The 13,677-nt window shown below is 55.7% G+C and overlaps 2 protein-coding genes across 2 annotated transcripts; one reads left to right on the top strand and one right to left on the bottom strand.

The window, feature by feature from the left end:
• Positions 1-5,908: 5,908 nt before the first annotated feature.
• Positions 5,909-9,547, top strand: CCMA1212_005608 (ER degradation-enhancing alpha-mannosidase-like protein; the record flags this gene model as incomplete). Its single annotated transcript, XM_073702862.1, has 3 exons — positions 5,909-5,949; positions 6,003-6,345; positions 6,476-9,547. The coding sequence occupies 3 exons, from the start codon at positions 5,909-5,911 to the stop codon at positions 9,545-9,547; spliced, it is 3,456 nt and encodes a 1,151-aa protein (XP_073558552.1).
• Positions 9,548-10,692: 1,145 nt separating this feature from the next.
• On the bottom strand, positions 10,693-11,421 carry CCMA1212_005609 (Adenine phosphoribosyltransferase; the record flags this gene model as incomplete). The annotated part of the gene is made up of 2 exons (XM_073702863.1): positions 10,693-10,838; positions 10,923-11,421. 2 exons carry the CDS (start codon positions 11,419-11,421, stop codon positions 10,693-10,695), a joined length of 645 nt encoding a protein of 214 aa, XP_073558551.1.
• Between the last annotated feature and the right edge of the window lie 2,256 nt (positions 11,422-13,677).

The following is a 13,677-nucleotide window of genomic DNA, read 5'->3' on the forward strand; positions in this document are numbered from 1 at the left end:
AGAGAGAGAGAGAGAGAGAGAAAGAGAAACCTTCAGCAGACGGCAACGGTTTCCACAGGGCTGAGTGAGATGGGGGGGAGGATGTAATGTTACATGTTCTCCTTGTCGATGGGGGGGTTCTGTGGGAGAAAGTGGGATAATTCTTTTGCTGATGATTTCTTGGGAGGAGTGTGTCCAGCAAATGGCTTCTTCTACAGCGTGACTAGGATGACAATAGGCAGTAGTAAGGACCGAACTTAGAAGGGGGGGGGGGGGGGGTCAAGACCGGCACGGGAGAACGTTAGCATCTTCTGTCCGGCCGGCTTGCTCTGTCCTTGTACTCCAAGGCACTGGCGAGTTGCTCTGAAAGTCAGCAGAAGCAGCACGGAAAGAAGCTCGATCCTACCAGCCGAGGTTTGGCTTCCGAGCTCTCCGCCTCTTTTGCTTGAAAGCATTCTGGCTCCCATCATAGCGTAACGCGTAGCCAGCAATGGCGCTCTAGCGGAAGAGTTCGTCACTGCGCTAAGGGGGGAATGAAGCAGCTAGTTTCTGGCCGGCTTGATGGCTTGATGGCTTGATGAATGGAAGAATGAATGAGAAGTGAGGTGATCATGAGATGAGATGAGCAAGGCCAAAAGGCTACAGCCACCGTCACGGAGAGAAAGGGCTTGGCTCAGAACTGAGTAGTTGTCCAGCCCAGCCTCATGAGTTGTGCGTTGTGGCTGCTTCTTTTTTTTTTCCCTTCGAAAGTGGCCACGTGGGGTTGAAGGGAGGGCCGTGGACGGCCAACGGTGGCTACCACAACTGTAAGGACATGAAATGCTTCTTTTGTTTTTTCCCCCCCACGCTCGACGAAGCAATCTTCAATAATCCGAGACAAAGAAGGAGGCCGATGACGACCTGAGAAGGCTGGGCAATGCCATCTCTCTTCACCGGTTTCCCGTCTTCCCCCTCCCCCTCTGCCCACCCCCCTTTTTAGAGGTGAAAATTCTTAATTGTGTGAGACACGTTAGCGTCTTGCTTCTCCGTGCTTTTTGAGTCAAATCTCGATTGTTTGTCAAGTTGGGGGTTTTCTATGACGCTTTGAGCACGCTGATGAGACACCGTCCAAGACACACAAAAAAAAAATCAAGCACTTTTTGTCTCTCGATCCTCCGAGACTTATTTCGACGTCAAGAATGCAAGGGCTCATATACTACTAACAGACACGCAACTTCCAGCCTACATGGGAAACTGCGAGCACCAACAACCTGAAAATATCTACAGCAGCTTCACTCTCAACTCGGTCTCAGTCTCGGAAGCAATTTGACCTACCTAACAAAGACATTTGGGTAGATTTTGAAAACATCGGACATTAGGGCCTCAGGCTGCCGTCAAGCCCTTTCTCGCGCGTTGTTCATCCATTTTAGCGCCTAGCCATACGGGCCTTGCCTAAGCCAGCCGGGCTATTGTTGTCTATCACCCGCGCGCCAGGAGCCTCGCTTCAACGGGGGTCGGCCAAGGGGCTTCTGTTCGTCATGTCAGTAAGTCATTCATTCGAACGGGTAAGGACAAGAGGTTGACTTGACGGGGTTTCCTCTGTTGTTGCGTGAAGTGCATAGTTGTGTGCTCTCTCTCCGTCCTCCATCTTGGTGATTTTTTNTTTTTTTTTTTTTTTTTTTTTTTTTTTTTTTTTTTTTGCTTTCTCCCCGGTGGCTTGCAGTAGCTCGGTCCGTTTTTCGAAGCTCGGAGGCTTCAAGGCCGTCGTCGGGCTCGGTGTAATTGAAAACACGGGGAGTTGCTGCTTTGCATGGCAAGTGTGGTCGATAGCGAATCGCATGGCCAGGGACGAGATGTCGCTCATGAGTCAATGCCAAGCTTGATCAGGCGTGGCTTCGGGAAGAATAGCATCCGCTTGAGCCCCAAGTCAACGAGGAAGATTAAGGGGGCGTGTGGAAGTCGAGAGAACGGGTTCGTTCAACCACGAACAAGACGCCAGGCTAAGCGGAAGGCCTTCCGGCTCTACCATTCCCTACCTAGGACTACTCCACAAGGAAGATCACCAAATCACCCCTATCAAAACCAGGGGATCTGCCAGGGAAAAAGAAGCAGAAAGGCAACAGGGCTTTTGTGCATGATCTGCTTTGCTAGGCCTACCTAGGCCCTGTCTGTCACCGGCCGAGCTTGATTTGCACGGGGAAAAGAATCCATGACGGTGGACAAACTCCGTTGCGCCTGGAATTTGTCATGATGGGTATGCCTTTTCCATGCCTTTTCCATGCCCGTCCTCTTTTTTTTTTCCCCTCCTGCATATTCATCCACCAATGTGATCGGTCCTGTGGTAAGCGGGCGGCTCCGATCAAGAAACTCCCCTCGCCCTCGGCAGGGCATCAGACTTGGGCTCCAAGCTGCATGACAATAGCAACACAATACAGGACACGAAGATCCGGAAAAATGTGTGAATCCGCGGCCCTTTCGTCATCCACTTTGCGGGTCGTCGATATGCCCTGCAGTCATACGGGTAATGGAAGCTCATCTGCAGTTTTATACATACATGCGAATCCCTTCTACTACTTACCGTATTTTCGCCCTCACATTGTCTGCCAAGTAGTATGTACGTGTTGACTGTCAGTGAGCAGGCAGGCAAAAGACAGGGCGTGTGTTGGAGAGGGTTTCATTCAGCCTTGACGGGCTTCAAGGGGGCGTGGGCGCTACGATGATCCGGGATTTTTGTCTGTATGTGGCCTCCATCACACAATCTGTCTTGAACCATGCCTTCTCCACCACCCCCTTCGAGACGGCTACATAGCCTATCAGCCATGTGATCTGGAGCCGCCCCGAATCCGTAGGTCCCTTGTCGGCTTGCTCTGCCAGATCCACAGCCCAGGACAGGACGCATCGGCGATTGCCAAAGAGGGAGGGAGGTCCATGGATTTCACCTTCTTGTATTTTTTTGTGCCACAATCGATGGACGGGCGTGCCGTAACCAGTGCAGGCGAGAGAAGCGAATGAGAACTCATGAGAGCGGAAGGGGGTGAAGAAAACGTTGCCTTGTGTCTTTCTATCCCCGGCCGACAGAAAGCCAATAAGAAAAGATACATACCCTTCACGGGGTATCGGTAATACCACCCCTGGACGATGATGGGAAGAGAGAGAAGAGATCCTGCTATGTACAAGGAGGAGGGGAGGGAAGGGTAGAAACAGAGTGCTGATGAGAGATGATGCCACCTGGCAGGGGAAACGGAACGTGTCCGTGGCAAAGGCGGGCTCTGCTCGATCGGTCGACGTACAGATTACAGATCCATTCCAAGGCAGGCATCCGATCGCTTGCGCGAATGGAAGCGTCGTTTGCGGAATACGAGCATGGGAATGGCGCCTCTGCGAGAAGGCGGACAAGGGGGGAGGGGGAAGAGTGAAAGAGAGGGCCCTGCTTGGCCTCGCCTTGAATGCCATGCCATGCCTTCGATTCTCATGGCCTTAGCCTCGGAAGGGGAACAACCAGGAGATAAAAGTGCTCCGTCTTGTAAATACTATTCATACGCCTCGTTGCTTCTTGGAACTCGGAGTAGCGCGGCAAGGGCTCCCCCGTATGTACGAGGATGATCAGCCTTTTGACGCTGGAGCACATGCACACACGCCCCTCCCCTGCTGGTGAGATGAGACTTGAATCCCCTGACAGCAATCAAGCAGCTAGCCCAAAGAGAACAAGACAACCCATGCTCCCATGTACTCACAGTACGGATCGCAAGCCCCGTCAACTGTAGCGCTAATCTCATTCTTCCTTGTCGCGCCGCCGGCCACAGAAGAAGAAGACGAAAAGAGAAGAGAGGAGAAGCGATGGCGCGACAATTTGCGACAGACTGGCTTCGTCCTACTGCTAGTGCGAGATGAGAAGATGCTAGCCAGCGAGATTAACCTCCTAGCCCACTACAGTAGAAGCTGGAGATTTGCTAGTGGAGGAGATCAATGGATGCGTGGAAGCCTTTGTTTAGGAGGTAGGGCAACCTATTGGGCACTGTCTAGTAGGGCGGACGGGGAGGCTTTCCGGTGGTGTTAGCCTTGGTGGCTTCGTGCAGTTAACTGCGGATCCTCCTCCTATGGTGGTTTGTAAGGTCTTATGAGCAAGGTGTCTGTCTGTCTGTCTGTTCATTCGCAGACATGACGATATCGTGTTTTGCGAAACGGGGTACAGGATAGTTGATCGTCTCAGCGTCGACTTCAATACACGTACATGCTGTGCCATTATGCCTATGCTTTCCGCCTAACAATGGATCCCAATGGCAGTGTCATCGCATCGCCAGGCCCGTTCCTGCGACCTGATCCGCACCCATTCGACCCTCTGTTACCAGGCAACATACAGTCATACATACATGTAGTTGCGGAATCCTTACGGCCTTTGACAGGTTCCAGGAGCCGGCTGCTGACAGTCTTGGTTTCGGCCGCCGCTTAGGTCCGTATATGCGGTCTTACATGCCAACGCTTTCCAACCAGAATCCCTCGCACTTCGGATGAACTACGATGCCTCCGTCGCGAACAATCCGACAAGCCTCGTAGTGCCATTATTAAACATGCCGAAAGTCCGCGTGGTTCAATGCGTGTCTTGTTCCTTTTGGTCTGGGTTTGCTTCGTGCATCTATTCTCCATCTTCTAGCGTAAGTGGAGAAGCTTGACGCCGGGGAGGACGGCGGACTCGCCCATGGTTGCAGTTCACGAACCAGGGTATCAAGAGGGGAGATGGTAGTGAGAAAAACAGCAGAGGTGCTGGTCGATGACAATCTACTTGCGGCGTGATGCTCCTTTGGACAAGGTCTTGGTTCCCAGCTTCAGCTCCAGGTTGAGTCGAAGACTAAGGGCACGCCCGTGATGCTTGCCATGCTTCATTTCGCTACATCCAGGCTCGTGTATACCTTACCTGGACCGGCGAGTAACTCTTGGATGCCCTCATCCCTATTTGCTCCTCTGCCCTCGCAACTCGAGAGAAGCAAGATGATGGCTATTTGGCTGGACTCAAAAACAAGCCTTGACAGTCAACGCAACTCCCGGGCAACTTGTTAGGTATTTGCTGGGATAGTTGTCCAAGGCATTTACTTCCTGCGGATATACCAAAATGCCTGCCATTGTGTCAACTCGGACTCTGAACGGCTACGCGGCATGCTCTTAGACTCGTCAAGTATCAACAGAGCAGGCATGTTCCCGCGTCACCAGCTCGGATATAGGCCCCAGAGGGGGGTTTCCTGATGAACGCGGCTATCGTAGCGAGGCCGGTCGTTCAGCCTCGCATCTGCCCCATGTGAGAATTGTCTGCTGGCGTTGAGATAGATGCCAGCCCCGTGAATGGCTGCTTAGCCGCTCATGTTACACCAGACGCTCTGCATCCCACAACCCCAGCGCCAACCGCACTCCCCCCAAGCATCAATCAAGCTCTCTGTACTCCGTAGAAAGCACCCACATCACGGCGGTTCGTACAACACAAACCCAGCCTCGCCACGAAGCTCTAGCGATAAGCGCGCTGAGGGGCGTGCAAAACACTACCGTATACCATCCCATGCAACGAGGCGAGCCTTGCCAGGGCTTCGTTCCTGGATCGCCTGGTGACTCAGTAACTGTCTGTAACCTGTAAAAGGCAGAGTCGGATTCCGCACTCTTCTCGCCAAAACCCCTGCTCGATTTGCCTTATCGCCGGTCGGCTGATGCGCCGGGGAAGCGTGCCGGTGACTTGAGGCTCGCATGGGATAGAGATTGGCAATAAGACGGAAACGGAACATCTTCAATAAAAGGTCGAGAGAGTTGAAGGATGGCTACCTACCTACTTGGAGTGATTGGTAAGCAGAGCTGATTTGCCTTATTGGTCAGCAGCTTGCAGGCGTTGCACCAGCCACAACTTGGTCGCGGCCATTCAGCCACGCATCTGCTCAACCCCAGCCCAGCTTGTCTGTGGCGCTGCGCAAAGATGACAGACAAGCAAGACGATGACTCTGGAAGCTGGGGATCGTAACGGCCAGCGTCGTTGACGGCCATCCGCCACACGAACCAGACATTCAAAGAGCCCGCGATAGCCTCACGCAGCCAGACAAGGAGGCTCCTCTCCGTCGCAACCGCGGCTTCTATGCTGCCGGCCTCCCTCGACCGTCTCGGTCCTCCAATGCGTCGTCCAGCACGTGCCAGCTTCTCCGAACGGTTCTGCAGTCGCATCGACGCCCTTCGAAGCGCTCCGACACGATGGCGATGATGCTGGCGGCGATTGCGCTTGCATGGCTAGGGTGCTCGCTGCTGCGGCCTGTGGACGCCATGCGCGCAGACTATCTGGCCCAGCTGCGGCAGGAGACGGTGGACATGTTCTATCACGGATATAGCAACTACATGGAGCATGCGTTTCCCGAAGACGAGGTGGGTTCCGCTGCGATATAACATGTCGTTGGGACTGGTGTGCTTTGTGTACCAGCTCCGGGGGATCGGGTTCTCATATAGATCTAGACAGACAGAGCTAACGAGGTTGCTTTTTTCAATATGCTTTTAGCTGCGTCCCATATCGTGCACTCCCCTGACGCGAGATCGAGACAATCCGGGGCGCATCAGCCTCAACGATGCCCTCGGCAACTACTCCCTGACCCTCATCGACAGCCTGTCCACCCTTGCCATCCTGGCCGGTGGCCCGCAGGACGGCTCTTACACGGGACCGCAGGCCCTGAGCGACTTCCAGGATGGCGTGGCCGAGTTTGTGCGACACTACGGAGACGGGAGATCGGGGCACTCCGGCGCTGGGATACGTGCCAGAGGCTTCGATCTCGACAGCAAAGTCCAGGTCTTTGAGACCGTCATCCGAGGCGTGGGCGGGCTCCTGAGCGCACACCTGTTCGCCATTGGGGAGCTGCCGATTACTGGATACGTGCCCAGGCCCGAGGGGACCGCAGGCGATGATCCTCTGGAGCTGGCCCCTATCCCGTGGCCCAATGGATTCAAGTACGACGGCCAGCTGTTGAGGCTCGCCCTCGACCTCTCCGAGAGGCTGCTCCCTGCGTTTTACACGCCGACCGGCATCCCGTATCCTCGGGTCAATCTCCGCAGCGGCATCCCCTTTTATGTCAACTCGCCTCTCCATCAAGGCCTGGGCGGGGCAGTGGAGGAGCAGAGTGGCCGCCCTGAGGTCACCGAGACCTGCAGCGCCGGGGCGGGAAGCCTGGTTCTCGAGTTTACAGTCTTGAGCAGACTCACGGGGGACCCCAGGTTTGAACAAGCCGCCAAGCGGGCGTTCTGGGAGGTCTGGCATCGCAGGAGCGAGATCGGCTTGATTGGGAACGGCATCGACGCCGAACGGGGGCTGTGGATCGGCCCTCACGCAGGCATTGGCGCTGGCATGGACAGTTTCTTTGAATATGCGCTCAAGAGCCATATCCTGCTTTCGGGCCTCGGTATGCCCAACGCCTCCGCGTCGCGACGGCAGAGCACGACCAGCTGGCTGGACCCAAACTCCCTGCACCCGCCGCTGCCGCCCGAGATGCACATGTCAGACGCGTTCCTCCAGGCATGGCATCAAGCTCACGCCTCGGTCAAGCGGTACCTGTACACCGACCGAAGCCACTTCCCCTACTACTCCAATAATCACCGTGCCACGGGCCAGCCGTATGCCATGTGGATCGACAGCCTAGGCGCCTTCTATCCGGGGCTTCTAGCCCTGGCCGGCGAGGTTGAAGAGGCCATTGAGGCAAACCTTGTCTACACGGCCTTGTGGACTCGTTATTCCGCGCTGCCCGAACGCTGGTCTGTCCGCGAAGGCAATGTTGAGGCAGGCATCGGCTGGTGGCCCGGGAGGCCCGAGTTCATCGAGTCCACGTACCACATCTACCGCGCAACCCGAGACCCGTGGTATCTGCATGTCGGAGAGATGGTCCTCCGCGACATTCGCCGTCGGTGCTACGCGGAGTGCGGCTGGGCCGGGCTCCAGGATGTGCAGACGGGCGAGAAGCAGGACCGCATGGAGAGCTTCTTCTTGGGAGAAACGGCCAAATACATGTACCTGCTTTTCGACCCAGACCATCCGCTCAACAACCTAGACGCCGCCTACGTCTTCACCACCGAAGGCCATCCGCTCGTCATACCCAAGAACAAAAGGGGTGGCTTCCGCAGAGAGGGCCGCGCCCGCAATGCCAAGAAGAGCAGAGACGTAGCTGTCCACGCCTATTACGATGAAAGCTTCACAAACTCTTGTCCTGCCCCTCGGCCGCCTTCAGAGCATCATTTGATAGGCTCAGCCACGGCGGCCCGGCCAGACTTGTTCGCCGTCTCTCGATTCACAGACCTGTACAGAACGCCCAACGTACACGGGCCCCTGGAGAAGGTGGAGATGCGAGACAAGAAGAAGGGCCGTGTGGTCAGATACAGGGCCACCTCCAACCACACCATCTTCCCCTGGACTCTGCCCCCAGCCATGCTGCCGGAGAACGGCACTTGCGCGGCTCCCCCCGAGCGCATCATATCCCTCATCGAGTTCCCGGCCAACGACATCGCCAGCGGCATCACATCGCGGTTTGGCACTCACCTATCGTGGCAGACGCATCTGGGGCCAACGGTCAATATCCTAGAGGGATTGAGGCTTCAGCTCGAGCAGGTGTCGGACCCGGCCACGGGAGAAGACAAGTGGAGGATTACGCACATTGGCAACACACAGCTGGGGCGCCACGAGACGGTCTTCTTCCACGCAGAACACATCAGGCATCTCAAGGACGAGGTGTTTACTTGCCGTCGAAGGAGGGACGCCGTGGAGATTGAGCTGCTCGTCGACAAGCCGAGCGATGGCAACCACACGCTTGCCTCGTCTGACGATGTAACAGGCGCAGACGAGGAAGACGGCATGCCAGAAGGCGACGAGACACTCGACGCGGAAGCACTCTCCTCCAACTCGCTCTTCCAGTCCCTCCTCCGCGCCGTGTCCTCCGTCTTCGAGCCCGTCTACACAGCCATCCCCGCGTCATCCGACCCCGGCGAAGGCACCGCCAAGATATACAGCTTCGACGCCTACACGTCGACCGGCCCCGGCGCGTATCCCATGCCGTCCATCGCGGACACGCCCACCCCCGGCAACCCCTTTTACAGCTTCAGGAACCCGGCCTCCAACTTCCCCTGGTCGACCGTCTTCCTCGCGGGCCAGGCCTGCGAGGCGCCGCTCCCCGCGTCCGCCCCGCGCGAGCACCAGGTCATCGTCATGCTCCGCGGCGGCTGCTCCTTCAGCCGCAAGCTGGACAACATCCCCAGCTTCTCGCCCCACGAAAAGGCGCTGCAGCTCGTCGTCGTCCTCGACGAGCCGCCACCACCGCCTGCCAGCCAGAATAGCAGCGGCGAAGATGATGGCAGCGATGACGACGACGACGACGACGACGCGGCCGACGACAGGGGCGACCTCCCCCGGCCGCTGCTCGACACGGAGCAGACCACGCCCAAGGGCATGAAGCGTCTGCACGGCATCCCAATGGTCCTCGTGCGAGCCGCGCGGGGCGACTACGAGCTCTTTGGCAACGCCATCGGCGTGGGCATGAGGCGCAAGTATCGCGTCGAGAGTCAGGGGCTTGTCGTGGAGAATGCGGTTGTGCTGTGAGGGGCGAGCAACACGTAAGAGAATGCCTACGTTTTTTCGGAGGTGGGTTTTGTTCATATTTTTTTTTATAAAGTATGTAAGTATATTTTATAGCATTTTTACATAGTACGCATGCATATATAGCCGTTACGTCTGCATTGATTGGGGTTGAGGTTGAGGAATAGGATATCCCTGGAGATTGCATAGATAAATTTCATGATTGGGAGGAGAATGAAGCATCCTCGGACGGTGCCTATTCATGGTGATGAGCTCAGACTTGAAATATGTTCGAATCAAGAGCTTGAATTCTCTCCGAGATATCAGCTTAAATGCCTGCTTTGAGTGGTCATGGAGAGGGCAAAGGATGACGACCTCATCGTTCACACAAAGTGTTCGTTCAAACATCCCACAGAGCGCTCGGGACATGAGAACGAGATACATGGAGACGAATATTCAATTGCAAGAAGAGCAAGCCCCTAGCCGTGATTATTAAATATCCACCCCTATCCCAACACTTTTCCATCCCAACATCTTGTTTTTTTTATTCCCCCAAGTACATTGCGTGCTCTCCTTGTCGTCGTCGTCGTCGTCTTGCTCCTTTTGTGTCCTCGCCAACCCCTCCAGATCCCGTAGCAAAAGCTGCGGGGGGCAGTCTATATGATTGTATATGTAGATATAAAGAAAGCAGGGATGAGAGCTGTCGTGAAACAGACAAGACAAAGGCACGGCAACCCCACTCCCCAGTTTCCGGTGAGAAGAACGCTCTCCATAGTCTATTGGTTTTTTGATTGTAAAATTGCACAAGAAGCCTCCATGATGAAATTGGACTAGAAAAATGAAAACAGACATGTGAGATAGTTTCTGGAATCCAGAAGGAAAAGCCCCAACAAACAACTTTTGGTGTATATGAAGCGTGCCGAGCAAAGAGGAGCACGGGACTCTAATATCCAGAGCGCCAGCCGAGAAGTCGTCCGTCTTGTCGCCTCGAGTCGATCCGAGCATTCTATGGATGGCAATGCTGTAGTCCGAGTTGTGGACGCCTCTAATGGGCTAAGGCCAGCGGCCATGAGAAAATTGGTATCCAATCGTGTCGTCTTTGTGCTGAATGGCGCCGCTTATCGAGAGAATGGGAACATGACGGCCTCTTCTCCGCCCCTCGGAAGAATCTAGGGATTCTCAAGGAGGATAGTAGTGGGAGCGCCTCCGAGCTTCTCGCGGCCATTAAGGCCGGGAATCTCGAGAATGAAAAGGTAACCAACGACCTGACCCTTGAGCTGATGAACAAGATCCGCTGCCGCCGCCGCCGAACCACCTGTATAATTTGATAGTCAGCTCCCTTGTGTCCGTTGCAGGAATTTGACATGGCACCACGGTGGGCCATGGAAAGAGGACTCACCCGTCGCAATGATATCGTCAACAATCAGGACCTTCTGCCCCTCGCGGATGGCATCCTGCTGCATCTGGAAGAGGTCCTTGCCGTACTCCTTGACATACTCGGCAGTGACGCAAGGGCCCGGCAGCTTGCCCTTCTTGCGGACGGCAGCAAAGCCGACGCCGAGGCGCAGGGCGAGGCCGGGGCCAAAGAGGAAGCCGCGGGCGTCGAGGCCGACAATGATATCGGGCTTGTTGGCGCCGAAGGACTCGGAGATTTGCAGCTCGAGGGCGGAGAGCAGCGTGGCGTGGGCGTCCGGGTTGGCGAAGAGGGGCATGATGTCGACGAAGTCAATCCCCGGGATGGGGAAGTCGGGGAACTGGCGCAGCGTCTTGCGCAGGCTTATCTGTGCACTGGCGAGTTGGGCGGCGGCGGAGGAGGCGGCGGAGGGCTGTCGTCCCGAGGCATCTTGGCTGGCGGTCGAGGAAGAGGGGATGTCCTGAGGCTCTGTGGAGGAGGACATTGTGAGGAAAGGGACAAAGGAGAAAGAAGAGAAGAAGAGAAGAAGAGAGAAAAGAAGGAGAAGGAAGAAAAGAGGAGGTGAGCGAGCGAGCGCGAGAGTCAGAGGAGGTTAGGCAGACAGGATGCAGAGAGCAATAGGAGCAAGACTTTCTGTCTGGGGTGGTGTGAATTTTTTGTTTTGGGGTGGCGGGATAAGCCGAGATAGCACGAAGCGGGAATTGGCCCTTTTTTTTTCTAAGGCCTTTTTTTTATTCTATTTTTTCGACTTCCGTTCGGCGGGCAGTAACGAGTAGCGCGCGCGGAAGGAGGGAATGGTGTGCTACTGCCTACTGGCTATACTTTATCCAGTTCATGGCCCTTCAGTTCTTTCCTTCCTAATCCTATGCCTATGTAACGCGCTTGCCCTTTACCTTTGAAGTGTTCGTTCTTGCTGCCTGTGTCTCCTTCCACAAGCCTCATCATGGTGGGGGGAAGCCGAAAAAATTCACAAGCTGGCAGTCGCAGCCCAGCGCAAACGGAGGGGGTGCGCACAGCAGCACCGCGCAGCGCCGAGGGGGAAGGCGCGATGCGATACGATACGATGGTCACTGCAGCTTGTGTATCAGAAACATTAGCCCAGCCTGTCCGATTACCCCCGCGGTACCTGGCCAGCGCCCCGGGGTCCTCGCTCCAGACAGACAAAAGCGGATGCCCATCAAGTCGCGGGCTGGTATTCAAAGCGCTGGGGGCTGCTCTCGAACCCCGGCCGAAACGAGGAATATGGAGTATCGAGTACGTCGAGCCTGGACAAGCACGAGCCCCTTCACTCTGAGGCAAAGTAAGGTAAGGTACCTACACAAAGCACAAGACAAGGAGGCGCAACGTGGCCATCACAAGGAAATTGCCAGCAACTCGCACATGCCGTGTTGCTGCCACTGCAGCTAAGCGCGAGGTATCGGTACTGCGAGGCCGGGGCAGTGGAGGTGGCGATACGGCGTACAGGTGCAGTACCGTCTGGCAGTAGTACCTTACAGCTTGGACGTACAACCACAGCAATAACCTGCGTCAAACGTGCTTGTTCGGCAGCTCAATCTCACTTGTGCCTTCCACTGTCGGTGAGTCAGTAAGTAGGACCATATACCGCCTGTTGCTTGCTGTTGTTAAGATGACTGCTCCTCGCTTTGGCTCCCCTTTGGCTCGATGCTAGCAACGAATAAACTGGGCTCAGCCGCCCGGATAAAATCACTCACAAGGTTCCATCTGGTAACCAAGCATCGGGCTACTGTGCGCACTCCTCCCCAAGCCGGCAAAGGGTGCGTGCGCGATAATCACCCTCGTACCTGGTGGTATTAGCAGCAGCAACCCGAGGGCCAGGCTGGCTGATTCTCCGGTCTCTCTTCGTCTGCGTTCTAGTACCTCTTCTCCTGGCTTTAGCAGTCGTTACATTACTCGTAGCGATGCATTGGGGCGAGACACTGACACATCTTAGCACTCGAGTCCTTGTCCGTGTGGGGGAAGAAGCAAGCAAGCAAGCAAACGGCTTCACGTTTAGTCGGCGACAGCATGAAAGCTGGTCCTTGCCGAGCCGGGCCGTTTTTCTGTTGCAGCCCGATCGATAGTGAATAGGCAGGATGAGCATGAATACCCGGGTGCTCCGTGTGCCCAGAGCAATCAAGAGCTGTTCATGCTACCAACCGATCCATGCTGTCGTTATGCTTCCAAGGTAGCTGCTATACGGGCTTCCTATGCTAGCGACGTTGCGACCTGGGAGAAACGAACGATATGCGACTCCGTCCCAGCGCTTGTTGGTGAACTCATGGTGATTTCAAGACTCGCCCCGTCGACAAAACCGTCCGTATCTGCCCTCGTCCCATCGGACCAGGTTCAGACGGCCGCTACGATCCATCGGCCTCGCAGGGAGCAAATGGATGGCCGAGCCGCTGCCCAGGCGTGAGATTCATTGGCCGCAGAGGCACGGCGCGAAATGATATGCATGTACGCTCTTGAGGGGCCTCCTCTCCCCATCGGCCTGCCTCTTGATCGATAGCTGGGGCGTCCGGAGGAGCCAGACGAGTCTCGAGTCGCTCCCTTTTTTACCTTCTCACACTCTCACCTCGCTTCGCCCTTTGGTGTCGGGCCCAGGCGCGTCCAATCACCGATTTCTCGCCGGTGCGCCGCAGGTAAAGGGTTGCATTGGACCTTGTTTTGCGGCTTGAGAGGGCTGAGCACTTAACCCACACGTCTCTTGTATCTACCTTGATGGAGCACCAGGTAAGTT

The sequence above is a fragment of the Trichoderma ghanense genome (genome assembly GCF_004382785.1).
Source record: "Trichoderma ghanense strain CCMA-1212 chromosome Unknown scaffold_6, whole genome shotgun sequence".
Lineage (NCBI taxonomy): Eukaryota > Fungi > Ascomycota > Sordariomycetes > Hypocreales > Hypocreaceae > Trichoderma > Trichoderma ghanense.